The 22,430-nt window shown below is 35.5% G+C and overlaps 1 protein-coding gene across 3 annotated transcripts in view; it reads right to left on the minus strand.

Moving 5' to 3' along the window:
- Window positions 1–489: 489 nt before the first annotated feature.
- KLHL5 (kelch like family member 5) overlaps window positions 490–22,430 on the minus strand; it is a 149,741-nt gene continuing 127,800 nt past the window's right edge. For all 3 annotated transcript variants that reach the window (XM_069068427.1, XM_069068428.1, XM_069068422.1), the window contains exons 9-11: window positions 11,745–11,957; window positions 7,929–8,100; window positions 490–1,767 (exon numbers count right to left, since the gene is read on the minus strand). In XM_069068427.1, coding sequence (XP_068924528.1) covers window positions 1,711–1,767; window positions 7,929–8,100; window positions 11,745–11,957 — 442 coding nt within the window. In that variant the 3' untranslated portion in view covers window positions 490–1,710. The remainder of the gene's footprint in view (window positions 1,768–7,928; window positions 8,101–11,744; window positions 11,958–22,430) is intronic.

Below are 22,430 nucleotides of genomic sequence, written 5' to 3' on the forward strand. Positions count from 1 at the left end.
ACATTACGGTACCCTCTGTATGCACCGTCCCCCCCCTCCTGTGAAACGCACGCCGCGCTCCGAGCTGCATCCAATCAGAGCTGCAGCAGTGAGCGCGTCATCCTGTTCTTCCCCAGTGATTTGCTTATTGAATAAAGGTACATTTTTTTGTTCACATTTACCTGTTTATTAAAATTGCTGTCAATGTTCATTAAAATAAGTCCTCCCCTGAAAATAAGCCCTCTGGTGTTTTTCTGTCCAAAAAAATAATAAGACAGTGTCTTATTATCGGGGAAACACGGTATGAAAGATTTCTGACGTCAGAAGACCTTTCTTTCAAATCGTAGATTTTAATAATTCCTTTGGCAACTGTAGGAAGGTAATCGTAAGACTATGTTCTGATTTTTAAAAATATTCCCTCTGTCCTAATATTTTTTGCTCCTTTTCTTCTTTCCACAAATATATTCAGGACAGAGACAAATAAGAAAGCACATTAATCATAAAATTGTATTTAAAAATTTTTTTTTAGTTTATACTCAATATTGATCAATACTTTACATTAAGAGATGAAACCTTATCACAAACACAAAATGTTTCTGCTCTTTTTTGGTAAACAATAAATAATTCACTGAGAGCATTAACATTCACATATGTACTTTACAAATATACAAATACTTTAGGCATCAGGCACCTTAAAAACTTTTTCCAACCAGGTATGGAACCTAAATCTTTCAAGTTGTGTGTTATAGTGAAGCATAATAATGAGTTATGTATACTGTGCAGAACATAAGAAAGAAGGCACAAGAAGCAAATACAAATATAAGAAAACATACATGAAATAGCAAAGCAATTTAGTTATAATATCAAAGATAAATAAAAAAAGCAGTTCTGTAATAATGAGAAAAAAAACTTCCCCCATGCCGTATTTAGGGCTGTTGCCTTATGACTGGCTACTTGTCATGTACAGGGGTAATATTATAGGAAATACATTTTTTCCCCAAATAAGATTGCATTTCTTAAATTACTACAAAATCATGATTCATTTGCATTTTGAAAACATAATATGTAACTCTTGGTTAACTAGATTTAGTGAAATATCTAAATATTCCCCCAAAAGACCATATTATATTTCATTAGGTTGTTACCTTATACATTTTTTATTTGCTAAGTGGAATAAATGAACTCTTTTTTTTAATAAAGTTCACATGTAGTACATATATAATAAAGCTCTTTCCAAAAATATTAAGTAGAATATTGTTTAGCATAAGATGCTGCTGAGGCTTTGGTTAAATAAAAAGTTTCTGAACCTCGGATATGGTGAAAAAGCACACCAAGGATGCATATGTATCATATTCAATTACAAGGCAGAGGCATTTAGAACTCTTTTAGTCAGTGCATTTGCATTATGAAAAACAGAACAAAATTAATGGTTTATTCCAGCCATGAATAAATGAAATTCTTGATGGATATTTGTTTCTGTGTGGAAGAGTTAACTGATAATCATATTTCATATCAGTCTACCTGTATTAGTTTATCAAGAAAATGATAGAATCTTATTTTTTAAAAGGTGCTTAATATTTATTTATCCCTCCCTCTTTTCATCTTCAATTTCACATCAGATACCTTATACCTGACAGAAGACATGATGCACTTGAAATTTCCTTAAAATGTAATCCACTTGTAAATTTTGTAAAGAAGTAGGATATCTTCACGTATAAAATAATTATTAGGTTAGAGTTTTACAGTCACAACACATGCCCCAGCTCTTCCTAGGCACAATGGTGCAACCTAAAACAAAAAGAAACAATATGACAACTATATTCATTTTAGCTAAGTGAGGAAAAATGTTAATAATGTGATGTTTCTGTAAACAGTCAGCTAGCATTTATTGAGTGCCTACTCCATACCAGGCTCTGTGTTAAGCTCTGGGGATGCAAACAAAGGCAAAAAATAATCCCTGCTCAAGGAGCTCACAGTCTAATGGGTTCTCATTAGATTTCTATATTATATAACTATTCCATACCTTTTGCTGAAAGGTGATTTCTTTTTTGAGTTTATAGATTTTTTAACATAATTTTCTTTATGTACGACTGGCCATTGGGGTATTGTGCATGTTTTAGCATAAGTGATATATACTGCAAGGGCATACTAGGAAGGGAAGGGCTAAATAAAATTTTATTTACAGTTTATGTCAAAAATGATAAAATATTGGCCATCTACAACTGCATATTTAGATTTAGATGTATAATAAGTGGACATACAAAATTTCAGGAATACATCTTATGCTTGCTACTTCCTAGAATACTCTAACTTTAGGACACATAATTAATCAATAAGACTTGATTTATATTGAGTATCTTCTTTGTGCTAAAGACTGCCCAGGCCAGGGTCTTAAGAAGAATATAATGAGATGAAGTATAAACATAGGTTTATAAACATATCTCTTCACAGAGTCCAGAGATACCATGATAACCAGTATAAAGATTAGTGGCCCTGTAGTTCAAGGATTTAGAGGTTCAAATCATAGTCTGATGGTACTTGTGTGACTTTGGGTAGTCAACTTAAACTCTAGGTTTCAGTTTTCTCTTTTGTTAATGAGGAGGGAGGACTGAGAATCATTCTATATTTAAATCTAAATCTATGATCCTATGACATTTTGGTGGATTTAAAATGAATTAACTTTTTCAAAGCTGTTTTAATTTGAAACAACAGGCTTACTGTAAATAGGTCCTGAATGGGGATTCAATTTCTATGTATTAAAAACCATATGACTTTCTTAGTTTTCCAAATGGAACAATTATCAAATTTTTATCCCTCAACTCCATATCCCAAGTCTCTGCTCTCAGCATCAAACAAGGCACTGTGGGAAATGGGTAGCATAGGACATAATGTCATCAACAATTTTTTTTAAAGGTTGTTTTGAGCAGAGCAGACTCATGGGGAGGAAGGTAAAATTGTTTTCTCTGCATTATCTTTAGCTCCCTAGGATGGATGCCTAACCATATTTCAAAAAAGTTAAGTTTTTAATTCGGAAAATATCTCATTTACCTTTCCCCAAAAGGTGTTGGTAAAAAGGGTTTCACAAGATGAGCACATATTGCAGCAGTACACAAAATGTACTACTGCATTTTTGTATGTATAGTTATTATTATACACCCATATCTAAATATGTAATTGTTATTAGATTGACAATACTGGGGAATACTTGTCCTTTTTTAATATGAGGTACAAATAAAATTTATTTTAGCTCTCTGCTTACCAGGATGTCTCTGTAGTATATATCACTTATGCTAAAATATGAGGAAAATTACTGAAATGTAAATAAATATGTCAGTGGACAGCTTTTAACCCAATCATGTAGTTTAATCATTTTACTTCTTATTACCTGCCTTTGAGCAATAAAAATTTAAGCTATATGTGACTGCCATAATTAAGTGGCATTAAATATCTACAATCAACACTTCCATCAGTAACATTCAGCTTTTCTTCAAATGTCCAGCTCAATACTTAATCGTCTTTACATTTCTGAATTGTAAAGATTGTCATGGCAAAAACAGAGAAAATTCGGTCTTTAGAATTTATTTAATGCAATGTCATCTTATACTTTCTATACCAGAGCAGATGGGGGAGTGGAGTGATTTTAAGAAATATCATATATTAGTGTATACACACACATGCCATAAAATGAATGAAATAATAATCACATGACCTTGATATTGTAGACACTAGCCTCCTCTCTTTCCTTTCACTATAAAATCTCTATACCCTCTGGATACTTCTCCTCACCACTTACTCATTCTTTAACTTCTACTCTAGGGGTCATCTCCAGCATCCTGAACTATATTTTGCCTCTTTGGCCCAGATGGTTCTGGAGGAGAAAGTGAAGCTGGTGACTTTGCACAGTGCTCCCTCACTTGCAAGTCATGGCATCACCTTCCTGATGTCATGGTCCTCTTTGAGAAGGAAGTATAAGCAACAACAACAACAATCCTTCCACTCTACTTAAAATACACTTTCAAATGGCAGAAATGACCAAGTCTGAATTGTCAAATGTGGTGGCTTTTTTTCTCAGTTGTGGCACGTGATCCTCTCAAGTAATTCCAAATCTACAAAAAGCTCTTTGTCTTCTGTAGCACTGAGCTATCCAATTTCTTTTCCTCAGTTCTGATTCCCCTTTCTCCTTAAATGGCTCTTCTTCCTTTCTCCCCGAAATTTAGGTGCACCGTCCCCCACATGTAACCAGCCCAAGCCTGGAATCAGAAGACCTGGGATTAAAATGCTGGCTCCAAAACAACTTGTGTGACTTTGGTAAGTAATTATACCTCACTGATCTTGTTAGGATAAAGTGCAAACAATACTACTTGTACTATCTACTTCATAGATTTGTATGGTTAACTGTAAAGTATTAGAGGGGCAGCTAGGTAGCACAGTGAAGAGAGCACCAGCCTTGGAGTCAGGAGGACCTAAGTTCAAATTCGGAGTCAGACACTTAACATGTATTAGCCGTGCCTTCCCACCTCCAAAAAGCAAAAACAAAACAAAAACCCAAAATAAAGTATTAGAGGTAAAATGTAAGTTGTCACTGTTATCATTTTCATTATCTCCTCATCTTTGTTTTTGACGGATTTCAAACTGAAATAGTAACAGGACAAGTTGCTTTCCTTGTTATTATTCTTTTATATTTAATGCTCTATAGACATGTTTCACAGGTTGCACAAAAGAGCTACTTTTTGCAACTGAACAAAAATATTAGGATATAAGCTCATCCTCTGGTGGCTCACTAAAAGCATTTTCAAAGTATCTCAGCCTATTCTCACAGGATTTTGATCTTCTCTGTTATCTTTCTATATTTTCAAAGCTTTCTGTTCCACAACAACTGGAAATTATGAATATCTGGCATGGCAATGTCTATTTAAAAAGTTCCTAAATTTTTTTTTTTGCTTTTTGGAGGGCATTTGGGGTTAAGTAACTTGCCCAAGGTCACACAGCTAGGTGTGTGTGTGTGTGTGTGTGTGTGTGTGTGTGTGTGTGTGTGTTAAGTGTTGGAGGCCGTGTCCAAACTCAGGTCCTCCTGACTCTGGGGCCGGCACTCTACTCACTGCGCTACCTAGCTGCCCCACAAAAGTTCCTAATTTTAAAAAAATAAATGCTGTTTTGGAGAACAGCTCAGTCTATGCTAATGGTCTGTTTCTAGAACAGTTTACTGGCTGAAATTTCCAGGATTTTTTTGAGTCCTGTATTTGTAATATAGGGAATTTTCATTTGCCAGTCCATGAAATATTTTGAGTTTCTGATGTATTCTAGTCACCAGGTCATATCTTTTTAGGCATTCAGTAGGTGCTAAATTTTTATAGCTTTTAGTGATGTGAACAGTTTCACCAATTCTTCCATAATTTATGTTGGTCATTATGTGGACTCTAAAGAGAAACCTTTTTTTTTTTTTTTAACATTTATTGGCAATAACATGGTCCTAAACTGCTATCATAAAGCTCTCTTTTTGCAAATGAATCCACAACTCATCTATTTCTTCAATGTTGCATTGTCAACATATTGTTGGCTGAATTTACATGGATGTTAACCAAAAAAGGGCCTTTTGATTCCATTATTGGAATTTAGTTCTATTTGGAGGTAAACTACTTTCAATTGTATTGACAAATCCAATGGTATATGTACCTATTATCAGCCTTTACTATTGCTCAATGAAGTGACTGATGTGTGCTTGTTCCAAAATTATTTTTTGTAGGTTTTTAACTGGTTTAATATGTGCTCTTAAGAATGTCTATTAATCTTTCTACAGAATTAAACATTTTGACATCATCCCTCAGGTGATGGGCTTCATATTTTGTTAATATTGTATGAGTTTTTGTTAGGATAACTTGTTACTGTGTCTTTCATAGTTCCAAAAGTATAAACTGACTGTTATTTTGTAGTTATTAGTTGCTTTGAATATGTTCTTCCCTATTTAGAATACCAGTGAGTTTCTTAACACATTCAGATATAATTTTCACTTTGATACTTTAACCTGATGTGTCTTTCTTGGAGGAGACAAAAAATGTTTCAATAAGACTTATAGATTCAAGCTTGAAGCATTCTATCTTCATCTTTCCTTGGCATATGTTAAAGAGTTTTACACTTATCTAGTCTGAATGATATTTTTCTATATTGGAGGAGGATTCCAAGAAGTTGAAGGAGCATTTTAATGCATTTTTCAAGGCATCTAATTTTCTTTTAATACTGGTACATAATGAAAGTATTCATGTCTTCAGACACTTCAGTGGTCAGCACATTTGTACTTTAAAATTTCCAGCAGGTGGGGAAGAGAACAGAATAAGGAGCAAACTAAGAGTAGAACAAAAAAGATGGAAAAGGAAAAATGGGAGGGAATTTTGTCCATTTGTTGCTCCTCACTATCTCTTCTAACCCCAGCCTTCCTCTTCTTTATACATCCAAGAATTCGAGGAAACTTCTTCGACTGCTATTGTCACCTTCCCAGCCCTGCCTACTCCTAACTCTGCAATCGATTCCATGTCCCCGTCCCTTCATTTCCCCCTCCTGATTTCCACCTTCACCCTTTGATTCAGGTGGGGAAGGTAAGAAAGAAGGAATTTCCTTTATCTCACCATAGGAATACATGGAAGAGGGGAGATGTGCTGCTGAAATCTCAAGTAATAATTCTGAACAAACTCTCACTGAGCAGCTTTGTGAGAAATAGCGGTTAAGTTTTTTAAGTATCATTTGTACTATGTTTCAAATACTTTACGGTTTGATAAGTTTTTTTTTTTTTGAGCTGGTAAATGATCATTTATAACACTGTTTCTCTGGGAAGGTATTATCAGAATTCCAATCAAAGGACTTTGTTCAAATGACTTCCGGGATTATTAACTTAGATTTAATGAGAAACCTTGAATTTTAAATTAAAATAAAAAAGAAAAGTACAAATGATTTTCAGGCATTCTGGACCAGTGTGTTTGTCTTTAGTCATGTGGATCAGTGTGATATAGATGGCTTTGTATCTGGAGAACCTAGGTTTGACTTCTAGCCCTGCTACATTTTCTATCTCTGTAATCTTAGGCAAGTCAGTTGATCTGTTGAAGTCTGTTTCCACATACAGGAAATGAGGGGACAGGAGTAAATGCTCTCTAGAGTTCCTGCCAGCTATAATTCCTTTTTAAAACATTTTTTATTTACAATATTTATTTAGTATTTTATTTTCCCCCAGTTACATGTAAAGACAGTTTTTAACACTGGTTTTTAAAATTCTGAGTTCTAAATCCTCTTCCTCCCTCCACATTACCCTCAATGACAAGGCATGCAATTTGATATTGGTTGGTGCAGTCATATAAAATATATTTCCATCTGTATCATTACAAGTCATACTGTAAAAGAAAACATAGACCCCCCCAAAAAAAAACCCAAGAAAAATAAAGTAAAAAGTATGCTTCGATCTGTATTCATACTCCATCAAGTCTTTCTCTGGGGATGGATAGCATTTTTCATCATAAGTACTTCTGGATCATTATATTGCTGAGAAGAGCTAAGTCATTCAGAGTTGATTATCTTATAATATTGCTATTACTGTGTAAAATGTTATCTTCATTCTACTCATTTCACTTTGCATCATTTTCGTAAGTCTTTCTAGGCTTTTCTAAGAGCATCTTGCCCATCATTTCTTATAGCACAATAGTATTCCATCACAATCATATACTACAACTTGTTTAGCCATTCCCCAGTTAATGGTTATCCCCTCAATTTCCAATTCTTTGCCACCAGGAAAGACCAGCTTTAATTCCTGACAAGTCAATGATTCAGATAAAGGTGACTCTGTGTATGTGTATATAATACACACACATATACATATATATAATTTCAATAATATGTGAGGATGAGAAATTATGAATCATTTTAATAAAAATATAATTAGGATAAAAGAAAGAAATTAAATAGCATACCTGTGTCCATTCATTTGTTTGGGGATCATAGGCCTCCACTGTGTTAAGGTAGGTTTGTCCATCATATCCTCCAACTGCATACAATTTATCACCAAGTAAACATACTCCAACTGCATCTCTACTAATACTCATAGATGCAACTGCAGTCCACATATCAGTTTTAGGATCATATCTGAAAAATAATTTTAATACTAATTCTCTTATATATCCCTCAAATGTTAAATGTAAAAATCAGGATCTGACAAAATTTATTGAAAAATCTAAGAATTTGAGAATCTTGTGAAGAATATATCCTGTTGTCCTCAGAATCTTTTTTAATCAAATGTAAAAGAAACTAAACTGCATGTAGTATTCCAGGTATAAACAAACCCTGTTTTTACATAGTAGAATAATATTTTTGATTTCATTTTTGATACTCTCCTAATGACCTCAACACAGTATTGGCTTGGCTTTCTTGACTACAGTATTTCATTAGACCCATTATAACAATACTTTTAGAATGTATCACCTTTTAATTATAATCCAGATTCCTTTTGCTTAATATACTAGCTTATAATGAAGCTAATCCATCATTTTCCTGGTCAGTTATATGTGTGTCATGAGATTCTGCCTAGAAGAAACTGACATCACCTGCAAAACTCCACTTCTCATCATGCATGCCCAAGCAAAGAAAGTAAGTATTCTAAGCTCCTGCTTCTCTATAATCTGTTTTAAAAATGTTAACTAAGGGGTGGCTAGGTGGCACAGTGAATAGAGCACTGGCCCTGGAGTCAGGAGGACCTGAGTTCAAATCCGGCCTCAGACACTTAACACTTACTAGCCATGTGACCTTGGGCAAATTACTTAACCCTGCCTTTCCCCCTCAAAAAACCCCCCACAAAAATAAAAATGTTAACTAAGCTTGGCCTGAGCAGCTGTCCCTGGGATGTATCCATTTTTAGTTTTTTACTTTTTTTTTTTGGAGGGCAGTTGGGGTTAAGTGACTTGCCTAAAGTCACATGGCTAGTAAGTGTGTCAAGTGTCTGAGGCTGAATTTGAACTCGAGGCCTCCTGACTCCAGGGCTGATGCTCTATTCACTGTGCCACATAGCCGCCCCCAGGGATAGCTCCTCATCTAGGCTAGCCCCCATGTATCGCTTGCCCTTTGTTCACTGTATCTAAGACAATTCCTTGTTCATGAAAAAGCAATCCTCCTAGTTTTTTGGCAACTCAGTTAAACTCTAGTTTGAAAATAAATTGTAGCTATTGGCTATTAGCCCCTTGTCCATAAGATCATTGACATAAGCAAAGAAAGGAAGCAAAGTTATTTCTTCTTTATGGAATCATATTGTCTTCTCTGGAGTATGCATTGAATACTCAATGCTTGTATTCTCTATGGCCTAGGGTCTCTTCTGGAACCCTTCTTGTGGATGGTTCTACACTGACAATTTGCTAGGCCTCTGGCACAGTGGCTGGTTTAACAGGTTATCAAGTTATGTATTTATGCAATTTCATGTTTGAATTCCTTTAAAACTCTTAGATGTCAACTGGTCCTGGTGATTTGGGAATGGGAATTTCTCTTAATAAGACCAAAGGACATAATTCATTGATTCTTTGTTACCTCTTTTCTAACTCTAATTATTAAGTGATATAATTCCTTTGGCTGGCTTGTCTTTGAAATATTTAAATAATCCTTTATGACTGATTTTGTGGTGTCCTATAAGCTATTTCCTGAATGACTTTTTGGCTGACCTAATTTATAGCTTACTTTTGGGGCTTCCTTTCACTTGATTGGGCAAATTTCCATTTAAAAAATATTGCTTTTACTATATATTCCTTAATTCCCCCCTCCCCCACAGGGGGCGGCTAGGCGGCACAGTGAATAGAACAACAGCCCTGGAGTCAGGAGGACCTGAGTTCAAATCCAGGTTCAGACACTCAACACAAAAACTAGCTGTGTGACCTTGGGCAAGTCACTTAACCCCAATCACCCTCCAAAAAGAAAAAAAAATTCCCCCCAATATGCCATATTTCAATACTTGGTTCTTTTCATTTGTAGCACACTTTTTTTTTCAGGATTTCCTATAAAGTATTTTTAATTTCTTTCACCTTTCTGGTGAATATATAGAAGCAAACAAGCACAGTAGTAAAGTCGGATAAAACAAGACCCCATTACTGGGGGTAGGACTTGTTCTTTGACAAAAACTGCTTAGAAAACTGTATAGGAGGTTTAACGGATATTGAGTTTAGACTAACACCCTACACTACACACAAAAAATAAGCTCTGAAGATAAGCTCATACTTTTAGCAAACAGAAAGAATTCAAATATTGAGGAGCTAAAGTCAGGATCACATGGGATTTAGCTAGCAGCCACCAATATAAAGGGAACAGAGCTTTGAATACAATATTTTAAAAGGCAAAAGATACAGGTTTGCAATGAAGACTAACTTACCTAACAAAACTCCTACAGGATGAAAAAAATGAAACTTTGATGAAATAGGCTACTTCTAAGTATCCTTGAAAACCAGAGTTTAGTAGGAACTTTCATATAGAAATAGAGTAGTCAAGAGATACTTAAAAAGGTAAAATGCAATCAAGTGAAAGTGAATAAACAAGGCTAATTGTTTACATCTTGGGTAATGATACAAATATCCCCCTCAGAACCTTAATTTCATTAGGGGTACAGAAGGAGTTAAATAAGAGGGGGGGAATGGTTTTGTTATATTTTGATGATCTTAAAATAACAAAAAAAAAGGGAAGGTAAATGAATACAAACGGGAGGAAAGATGGGGAAATTTATCTTGTATAACTGGGGTGTACAAAGGAGAAGACTATACAAAAAAAAGGAGGTATGGGTAAGAGAGACTACAATTTTTTTTCTCGCTTTTTGGAGGGTAGTTGGGGTTAAGTGACTTGCCCAAGGTCACACAGCTATTTGTTGTGTTAAGTGTCGGAAGCCGGATTTGAACTCAGGTCCTCCTGACTCCAGGGCTGGTGCTCTATTCACTTCGCCACCTAGCCACCCTGAGAGACTGCATTTTCATCTGAGCTAGTTAAATAAAGGCAGAGGGAATACACACCCTCAGTGGGGTGCAGAAGTACATTTAATTCATCAGGGAAACAGAAAGGAAAACAAATGGGGTAGGGAAATAAGAGGGTGATCAGATTCAGGGAAGGATTGGTCCTAAGCAAAAACACATGTAACCTCAGGGTAGATCTCAACAGTCTGAAAGGAAAGAAGGGGTCAACCATCCTGGCCACCAATACCATCTTCAGATCAACTGCCACCAATGGGTTCCTGGAATAGCAGTACTCCTTTGACCACCATCCCTCTATACAGCCTCTATAGCCATCATCTAAGGAAGTAATTCCTATGGAGATAGAACCTGACAACTGCTTCTGCAGGTGCTATAGTCGCCGTCTCCTTAGCAAGCCATAGTTACTGATGACCCAGAAAAGAAAATTCTTTTTGGCGAAAGTCCATGCATGGTACTTATTAAATGGTTCAATATTAGAACCATGGTTTCATTAGTAGAAATGTACTACTGTACCCTAAGAACTATGGAGCCTTTCTATTTGACTTGCAGCTGAAACCTCCTTCTGGGGGTGTAGTTTCCCCACTGGAATGTGAACTTCTTGAGAACAGAGACCATCTTGTTTGCTTGTTATTTTTATCCTCAGCATGCAGCATAATAGTTAGTACAAAGTGAATCCTTAATAAATGCTTTCCTTCCTTCCTTCCTTCCTTCCTTCCTTCCTTCCTTCCTTCCTTCTTACCTACCTATCTACCTACCAGAGTTTCAAATAACTTTAGTGCTACAACTTCTGGATGCTACCTTTCAACACAGTCTGATAGTCTGGAAGTCAAGTTGGATGCTGGTGCATCATGTCCCCCAATGGCATACAACAATCCATTCCAGGTAGTTACTCCTACTCCACCTCTTCTTTTTGACATTTGTGCACAAAGTGTCCATTTATTAGTATGTGGATCAAAGCATTCTACAGATTTGAGACAAGAACTTCCATCACGACCCCCGACTGCATACAGTCTGTGAAGAGAGCAAATAAAATAGCAAATTAGGAAAAGATAGGCCCCACCATAGTTAAAACAAGGAGGTACTGAAAATGACAGTAAAGTCAAGCTAAAGTTAAATATCTTAGAAGCATGGAATAATTAAAACTGAAATCATAGCAGAACTAAATTAACTGAATTTCAAGTATTATGAAGTAGATTCTTTTTTTTCAGAGTCAAAAAGTCCACTAGAGTACATGGATACAAAAAATATCCGTGAAGCCCCTAATATTTTCTGAGGAAAACAGCCAATCTTTACCTCTTTTTAGAACATATGAGGATATGGCAGAGATTAAAGCTTGCTTATATACAATAGGACTAACTGGGGAAAAAAGCAAAGAGAAAGAAAAGCCTTAAAATGTGTGTGTTTTTTTTAAGAGACAGAACAATGAAATAATGCTAATTCTAAACAGTCATTGGGTACTGTGGAATGAGACAGGCCTAATCTCCAGGTACTGTGGAATGAGACAGGTCTAATTTCTCAAGAGTGCAAAGCAATGGCAACCTGACAAATTTTGTTGAATGTCAAAGGGATTTTCCACATAAGCAATAAATAGATTTACAATCCCACAATCCCAAGCCTTAGGAAACAAAACAACTCCCCCATTCCCACCGTTTTAAGAGATTTCTGTTCTTTCCCCCAAAAAATGGACTCTAGGGGATGGAAGATGAAGGGCTAGCAGATTACAGTACATGTTTCCAAGGTAATATGAGATGTTCAGTGGAACTACAACCAGTGTAGTTGAGAGAGCTATGTTTTACTATTTTTTTATTTTAATATTCTTCTCAATTACCTTATTCATCCTTTTTGATATTCCTGGGATACTAGGAGCCCAGTGTTTGGAGGAATGTTTTCTTGGAGTATCAGAAGAGGAAATAATCTAAGATGACTGGAAAATAGAGATGCCAGTTTGATGTTTCCTTTGAAGATTTAAATGAATATTCTTTAATTTTCTATGCAAATGAATGAACCACCATTAACTTGTATAGATTGTTGTTTAACTCAGCAACCTGCAGGGTTTAAGCTGATTAACTGGGGGGATGAGATGTTTCTATATATGCAAAGGAACAGTGAGACCCAAGAGCCCAAATCCTAGAAGTAAAAAAGCTACAAGTTTTGGAGAGAGTTGACTCTAGGAACAAAGCAGTTAGTAAAAAAATGAGTCAGAGAAAATACAAGGGATACAACAATTGGGGCTAGTTCCTAGCTGCAAGCCTGGTTTTCTGGAAAACAAACTTTCCATACTATGAGGAATGAAGAGTTCACTGCTTGTGAAATGTAACGTATCACATTGGCTTATATGGTATTACATTTTTTTTCTTGGAGCAGAGCTAATTTATGCCCCCTTTCAAGTGTGTAGCCTAACCTACACCCAGTAAAAGTGGATTTCTTATTTTATTTTGTGAAAGTTAATACAAATTTTGGGGGGTAAATATTTCTTTTTATTTAGATACAATTTAATAGCTTTGACTAGAAAGAAAAAATTATTGTATTTCACTATATGTAGGTATACATACATACATATATACACAGATGTATTTATGTGTGTCTGTGTATAATATGTGTGAAATAGCTCTGGGGACGTGGTTCCAGAATCACTAGTCATCCAAGAAGGTCTCCAAGACAGACTACAGGCTGATTTATTATACTACTAGTATTTAGATCATTATAAAGTCTATATATTTATTCCTGACATAATTTACTTAGAACTAAGACTTAATTTTAAAGCATTTATTTATTTTTCCTCCCAAGCCACCCCAATACTTCCTGCTAATTCTCGTGAGGTTTTTAACATATGGGACAAATGGGAATGGGTAGGATAGATCTTCATTGTCATCTTCCCATCTAGAGTGATCATTAGAATGAGACAACAGTTTCAGGACAATGCTTTAGAGAAATGCAATGTCATTTTTTCAGCATTTCAGTTATTTTATACTTAAGCATTTTTTCAGTTATGTTATGACATTGAGATTCTGAAGTACTCTTTCAAATTAATGGACATGAAGAGAAGTTAGCATGATTCTCTTGGAATCAAGTATAATTTAATATCAAAACATAAAATATTTAACAAGCTTGTAAATTCCCCCAAGTTGTACTCATATCTTTTAGGAATTTCTACAATTAATTTTGAAAAGTTTTTGAGAATATGTTGTCCTTTTTGTAAAAACAAAAAAGAATACAATTTAATGAACAGAACTGCTTTCTGGAACACAAATAAGTGTTCTCACATGTCATGAAATCAGTGCTGATTTACTCCATGTATAGCTAACTAATCTGAAATATAATTTACAAACACAATGAGAAAATAGAAGAATTTCTATTCCTTAGTGCTGCTCCCTCAGCATAGCTGGGTAGCATTCTCTTTCAGCAAAGATAAAATTGACTAGCTTTGCCCTTAGTAGTAGCTGATAAAAAAATATCTGACAAAAAGGTAGTAAAAGTATTATGCACTTTGGTATAATTACAGGAAAAAGAAAAGGGAAAGAAAGAACATGAAAATCGTTACCCTAGTTAGAGAAAGAATAGGGATAGAAAAGGTGAATAGAGTTTCACTTGAATAGGGAAATGTCAAGAATTTGTTAAAAAGAATAAAGCAAGTGTATAGCTTATAAAATCATGTAGTATCTGTTTGTAAAAGTAGGATGAGTAAAAAGAATAGTACTACATCTTAATAATTGCTAAGCATATAATAAATTGACTAATTAGGGGAAGTTTGGGGTAAATCAGCATAAGACTGAATTATAATAAAATATTTGTAAAGAAATGCAATTACAGCAACATTCTAGCTTTGATTTTATAAACAGATCAAATTATTAGTATTGGCATACTAAACATTTGTAGAAATGAGGCCATTTTCTTATATTAAAATTAAAATACACTGCATATAAATTGGAACTTCTATAGTACTTGAACAATTTTTTTCTCTTAAATAGGAAAAGCTGCCTTTCTAATCTTATTTGCTGTTTAACTAACGGAGACTAAAGAAAGATAACTTTTTTTTCAAAAGTAAATCAGTCCAGCTTGTAGCCAAGTCATCCAAATTCTGGATTATAGACATCTTATCAGATTCAATTCAATTGAACAAACATTTATTAAGCACTATTAGAATGAGGTCCTTGGGACAGGAAAAATATTGAGTTTTTTTTTCTTTCTTTATATCCCCAGGATTTAGCACAGTGCCTGGCAAATACTAAGCATTTAATAAATAAATGCTTCTTAAATGAATGATTGTTTTACATACTACATGCTAGAACTATGTTAGGTGCTACTGAGACAAAAACAAAAATGGTCCTTCAAGCCTTCATGGAGCTTATAGGTATTCCTATGGAAGGCTGTTCATGTGGTAAGAGAGTTCAGAGATAAACAAATACAAAAGAAATGCAAAGTAAATACAAAGTAATTGGGGGGAGGGAAAAGAAAAGGTCAAACAAGCAAATTTATGCTGTAGGTAGGTTATAGCAGTTGAGGTGAGTGTGGAGCTCTTGTTGTTTGTCTTTGTTTTTGAAGAGGACTAATGATAACACAGAGTAATTTCTTGACTTGTGTGTGAATTGGATTTAAGTGAGGCAGATTTGCACAGTCATTGGATTCACTCTCTTTTCCTGAGTTATTGAAGTCCAATGGCAGAACAAAAGTCAAGAAACTAGCGATGGCTCCTGGATGACCTTGGTGTCTTTGATGCTTGACCAAACTCTAAGCCCTCCATAGCTCGGCTTCAGCAGCCTTCATGGCTGTTGACAACAAATTGTTCTCATTGGCCCATTCTGCCTGGGAAAGTCTTCACATGATTGGGGTAGACATCCCCAGAACTCATCTACAGGTTTGAAGCCTGTTAGTTACCTTCAACCTGGTTTAACCCATCTGCTAATATAGTTTACTGGGGTATGGCCACTGTTCACACTACAGCTTCCAGAAGCCACAAGTGAGAGTTAAATTAATCAGGTGGATACCAAAGGTAGTCAAGCATCCCTGAAAAGGACTCAGCATGCCCTCATACCTGAGCTACTAGTCCTCGTGAATGCCCCATTCATCCCTGTATGGAGCTAGATTTCAAGAGGCAGAAATGAGGAGGGAGACCATTCTATGCTTGGGAAGACAGTCTATGAAAGGGCAAAGAAGCTAGAGATGGGGGCACTGGGAGTGCTGTGGAAAGATCATAAGATAATTTGACTAGACTTCTGAGTTATGAAGGGGAGACATTTTTAAAAATTGGCAAAGACAGATGGGAGCCAGGTTATAAAAGATTTTTTAAAAAAAAGTTTCCCCCAGTTACATGTAAAGACAATTTTTAACATTCATTTTAAAAACAATTTTGAGTTCCAAATTTTCACTCTGTCTCCCTCACCTCCCCCTCGCTGAGATTATAAGCAATTTTTGTTATATGTTATGAAGGATAGATTTTATGCTAGAAGCAAAAGAAAGCCAGCTAAAGTTTCTTGAGAAGGAGTATGACATCCATGGTCATAACTACTTTTTAGGAATATCAGTTTGGTGACTAGTTAGGATGCTATTGTGGTAGTTCATGTGAAAGGAGATGAAAGTGGGAACTAGGATGGGGGCCATTCGAGGGAAGGGGACAGGTGTGAGTCGTGAAGTAGAGGTAGACCTAACAATACTGCGAGCCTAACTGACTTTGGGATTTGATGGAAAGGGAAGAAACAAGGATGGATCCAACGTTAGGAGTTTAAGTGATTGGAAGGATAGAGAGGAACACGACAGGAAAAATAAAGTCAAGTTGGGTTTTTGGGGCAGCTAGGTGGTGCAGTGAATAGAGCACCGGCCCTGAAGTCAGGAGGACCTGAGTTCAAATCTTGTCTCAGACACTTAACACTATCTGTGTGACCTTGGGCAAGTCACTTAACCCCAACTGCCCTGCCTTCCCCCCTTCAAAAAAAAGACAAAAAGAAGAAGTTGGGTTTTGGAGGAAAAACAATGAGTTCTGTTTTGGACATGTGGAGTTTGTGATGCATATGATACATCTAAAGATGTCTAAAAGGAAGACAAGCTCAGAGACAGGGAGCTAGATAGATTTGGGAGTGCATATCTTATTGGAACTGGTTTTTTGCTGTGTTTTCTTATTTCTTAAAACAGTATTTTAGATGGTTTAGTTTTTGCCTAAATAACTATTCCAATGTAATACTTGGTATATACAAGGTGTATTTATATAATATTTTGTAATTTTAAAAGACTTTTTGCATATACTAACATGCCTCAATCACTGATCAATCTTGTGAAATGGGTCAAATAGAAACTGCTGTTATTCCCATTTTAACAGTTTTATTGTTCTACCAATAGATTTTACATATTTTCACAAAAAGATTCACCTTTAATCCTTGCAACAAACTTGTGATATGGGTAAAATGAATATCATTATCTCTATTTTACAGATGAAGAAACTGAGATAAGCCTGACATAACAAAATAATCTAGCATTATGATTTTTGTCTAGAAACAAAGTATTTTGTTTCCTAATACACTGACTTTTCTAAAATGTACTCTCCTGCTTCATCTTTGTAATTATACAGTAATATAACAAGCACTAATATATTTATTTTTTATAAATGTTTAGCACAGTGCCTGGCACACAGAAGGTGCTTAATAAATGTTTATTAATTGACAATAGTAATAGCATAATAACCAATCCTAAACTAAACAAATTATCATATCAATATAGATAGTAATATAGAAACTGAAAAATGTATAGGAAAGTATGTTATATTTGTATATTAACCTTTGTTTCTGTTATCCTTTGTTCAATGATTCTGCTAATCTTTAATACTGGGCTATTAGTTTTTTTATTATTTGGTGATATAATATTCTGAACAAATTTAAAGCATACAGTTTTAAACAGGATCAGCAATTAGAGAAGAAGAAGAATTGGCATAGGATAGACTTTGGAGTACCTTTATAATAATTAAATTCCAGGCTACAGCATGGAATCTATCTTTGAGAAGTATGATTTTTTTGAGAATGGTTATTTTAGATGGTATCACTAGCATGAAAAAGTTTTATACTAGGCTGACATGGTGAACTCAATTTAATTAGAGGCAGCTACTGAAGAATCAATACTGTAGAATGTATCTGAATAATTAAAAATCTAATTAAAGTATCACTTCTCAAAATATGGCGGGGAACAAGAATTCTAATTAATCATTTTTATCTTCTCTGACAAACTACTGCATCCCAGATAAAAACTAGAAAGAGGTAGCCTACAAAGAAACAATCAGAAGTTGAAATAAAATATTTTTGAAAAGGAATCTAAATTAAATCTTGAATTATTTACAAATGTACAAGGATGTATTCCTGTCTGTCATCATTGCATTTCATCAAAAGGCTTTCAAGAATTTAATCATTTATGATTAATTGATTGAGCATCTAATTAATTTAAGCAGGCGGAATTGGGAAAATCAGCCAACCTCACCCTTATACTATATAAGGAAATGGAGGCAGTAGTAAAGAAGATAAAGATAGAATTAACTGGTCCAGACCTCAGTTCATACAGAAGAAATCCTTTCTAAAAACAAAGCAAGCAATGAGCAATCAATTTTCAAGATACCTGGAAGATCCTCATCCAAGGTCATCCCTAGATTACTGTAGATCCCAGATGGTGCTGTCCTAGGCCTTCTTCTCATTTCCCTTTAAACTACTTCACTTGATCTTATCAGCTCACATGGATTTAAATACCATCTCTACGCTGATGATTCTCAAATCTACCTATCCCTGTCCTATTCTCTCTTCTGACCTCCATTCTCACCTTTCCATCTGCCTTTCAGATATCTTGAACTGGCTATCTAGTGGACACCTTAAATTCAACATGTCCAAAACTGAACTCATTATCTTTCTCCCTAAACCCTCTTCAATAGGGCAGCTAGAGTGCATAGCTGGAGTCAGAAAAGACTCATCTTCTCCAGTTCAAATATGGCCTCAGACACTTACTAGCTGTTTCATCCTGGGCAAGTCACATAACCCTGTTTGCCTCAGTTTCCTCATCTTTAAACAAGCTGGAAAAGGAAATGGTAATCCCTTGCAGTATCTTTGCCTAGAAAGAGTTGAACATCACTGAAAATGACTGAACAAGACACAATGAAAATGGAGAACACAGAGAAGCATGGCAAGACACAAAATCATATCCTTAACAGCAACAAAAATTTAAATGGAAAAAACAAAAATGGAAACAGAGCACTCTATATTTGAATGTTCAAGCTTGGCTCAAAGAAGAAATGAGAATATACCTCTCTCCCTCCTTTGTAAGGAAGGACAGGTGGAGAATGGGTCTAGTGTTCTGTAAACAGTGTCACTGTTGATGTATTGGTTAGTTTTACTAAACTGCTTTTTCCCCTCTATTTTGTTTGTTATAAGGGAAGGCTCTCTAGGGTGACAGAAGAGAGGTGATATGGCTATATTGGAAAATGCATGTCATATAAAACAAAATATATAAACAAAAGTTATACGTGAATATCAATAGCTACTGACTCATGCTTTAAAATCATTCATAAATGATTGCTATGAAATCTTCATAAAGAATGATGTAAACAGATAAAAAAGCATTTGACTTAAGAGAACTAAATGCACCTGAAATACTGTCATTTAATCCTTTATCTCCCATGCACATGCTAAAATCATACAAGTTTCTTGATAGCCATAACTACAAAAAGGGAACTTTGTTCAGTAGTCTTATATGATCATCAGTATTAAGCAAGGCATAAAACAGGGACTATATGCTCAAAGTTGTCTGATAATTGTCATGGAGTATGTAATGCAGTCCAAAATGGATCTCTTATAGTCATGTCCTCCAGATGTTATTTGTAGCCTCATAATTGTATAAATTCTCCTCAGTGATACAGAGATTAATCTAAACATACATACAAGAAAAGCCAAATGAATGAAGAATACTTATTATCCAGATTATGATATACAATTGAATAGGTAACCAATTGTCCATAATAGTGACCAGACCACAGACCATGTCCTGATGATTTAAAACCCTTTCAGCACTGGAATTCTTGCTGTGGGGCCCCACTGGTTTGATTAGTATCTCACCTGGCCCAGTATTTCAAATGGGCCCCAGACATATTTCACTCCTCTCTATCTTTTCATCAGGTGCTGTGCTGCTTAACACAAAATCTCTTTTGTACCCTACATTCTCAAACTCTATCATTCTAGAAATATAATCAAATAAATACTGCCAGCTTCTGTCAATGTTTGTTAATTTATTCTTTTATGGTTCCATTCACCATCTTAGTAGTTATTCTAGTCAAAATACCTCTCTCCTTGGCCACCATTCCTATACATATGATGCATAAATGTGCACATTTTATTTAGATATATGTATATTTATATAGTATGTATATTTATACAGACACTATATGCATATAGGTATGCACTATATTCCCTTATTAGAATGTAAGCTCCTTGAAGGGAGGGACTGTCTTCACAGATGTAGCTCCAGCACTTTTAGAAGAATGCTTATTCAATGCTTCATTCATTCACTCAATCAAAATTGCAGGTGACCTAAAGAGCAATGGAGAAATCCAATGCATGTATAGGTAGTCTGTAGCTTATTGCCAATTATGATCTGCACCAAAAAATGGTGTCTAGGAAACACATCATCCAAGAAATGTATAAAAAGGAGAAGGGTTGGTTATATAAACCAGAACAAAAGATAACATTTTGACAACTTGACTGCTGCATTTGTCCCCATGCAATATTATGGAACATAGAAGAAAGCTTCTAGCATGTTTGGAAAATCTGGTACAAGGGAACAAGAACTGGCTCTATATTTAGTGGACCTGGTTTTAAATCCTACCTCTGCTGCAACATAACTTTGTGCAAATCACTTCACCTCCTGAAGCCTTAGTTTCCTCATCTGTAAAATAAGGAAATCACCTAAATGACCTCTGAAGTTCCTTCCAGCTCTAAACCTGTATGATCTTCTATGTAGGATTTATATAGACAAGAATTACAAAACAGTGGAAGGCTGACACCTGCACTGTTGAAAAGAAAGTACTTGCACTGATGAAATATCCAATTCACTGAAGCACTGAAGAAGAATTTATTTCTCTTACCTCTGTTACTGGGGTTTTGTAACCTTTTTTGTATTATGGATCCCTTTGACAGTACAGTAAAGTCCATAGACCCTTTCTCAGATAAACGTATTTAAATGAATAAAATACATAGTTAATGAACTAGTTAATCAACAAACATTTATTAAGTGCCCCAGGTATTATGCTAAACACTGAGGACACAAAGAAAATCAAAAGACAGTTTTGTTCTCAAAGAGCTGACAATGTAATGGGGGAGACAACATACAAACAACTATATGCAAAAAATATATATACAGGATAAATTGGAAATAATCCACACTAACATTACTGTTGTTATTCAGTCATTTGTCAATGTTGTTCAGTCATTTTTCAGTTGTGTTTGACTCTGTGATTCCATTTGGAGTTTTCTTGGGAAAGATACTGGAGTGGTTTGCCATTTCCTTCTCTGGATCATTTTGCAAATGAGGAAACTAAGTCACAAAAGGCTAAGTGACTTGCCTAGGGTCACACAGCTACTAAGTATCTGATTTGAAGACCACATTTGAACTCAGGTCTTTCTAACTCTAGGTCTTATGCTTTATTCACTGGACCACCTAGGTACCCATTAAGAAAGCCTTCCCCTTGGAACAGTGGTATCAAATTAAACTAGAAATGGGGGTCACTAATATACATATGGTTGGATCCCTGTGGGCTATATTTTAAAAAAAATGTAATGTTCTCTATGTATTATTAAATTTTATTTTATTTTGCTTTTTTGGAGGGCAATTGGGGTTAAGTGACTTGCCCAAAGTCACATGACTAATAAGTGTGTTAAGTGTCTGAGGCCGGATTTGAACTCAGGTCCTCCTGACTTCAGGGCTGGTGTTCTATTCACTGCACCACCTAGCCACCCCTGTATTATTGAATTTTAAAAAATATTTCCTAATTGCATTTTAATTTGGTTCTAGTGGCCATTGGAAATGCACCTAATGTGGCCTCAGTGTGCTTGACATCTGTGCTGTACAAGACAGATTTTTAGCTGGGTCAGGAAAGCTAGGAGACAGAGATAAAGACAGAGAACCTTCCAGAGCATGGGGTATAGCCAGTAAAAGTGCCCAGTGTTGGGAGATAGAGTATCTTGTATGGTGTACATAGAGCAAGGAGGCCAGTGCCATTGGATAGCAAAGTGGGGGAGGGCAATTAAGTATAAGAAGACTTAAACGGCAGGGGAGGAAGGGAATAGATTATGAAAGGCTTTGAATTCCAACAAGTGACTGATCTCGGAGGTGCTTACTTGGGGAGAGGGGCAGTGAGATGATCGGACCTGCAAGCAGGATCACTTTGGCAACTGAATGGAGGATGAACTGGAGTGTGGCAACACGTTGGCAAGGAGACCAACCATCAGTCCAGGTGTCAGAACATGAGGG

The sequence above is a fragment of the Petaurus breviceps genome, unplaced genomic scaffold (genome assembly GCF_028583685.1).
Source record: "Petaurus breviceps papuanus isolate PSGF00001 unplaced genomic scaffold, PetGlider_PUasm1.0 140, whole genome shotgun sequence".
NCBI classification, from domain to species: Eukaryota; Metazoa; Chordata; class Mammalia; order Diprotodontia; family Petauridae; genus Petaurus; species Petaurus breviceps.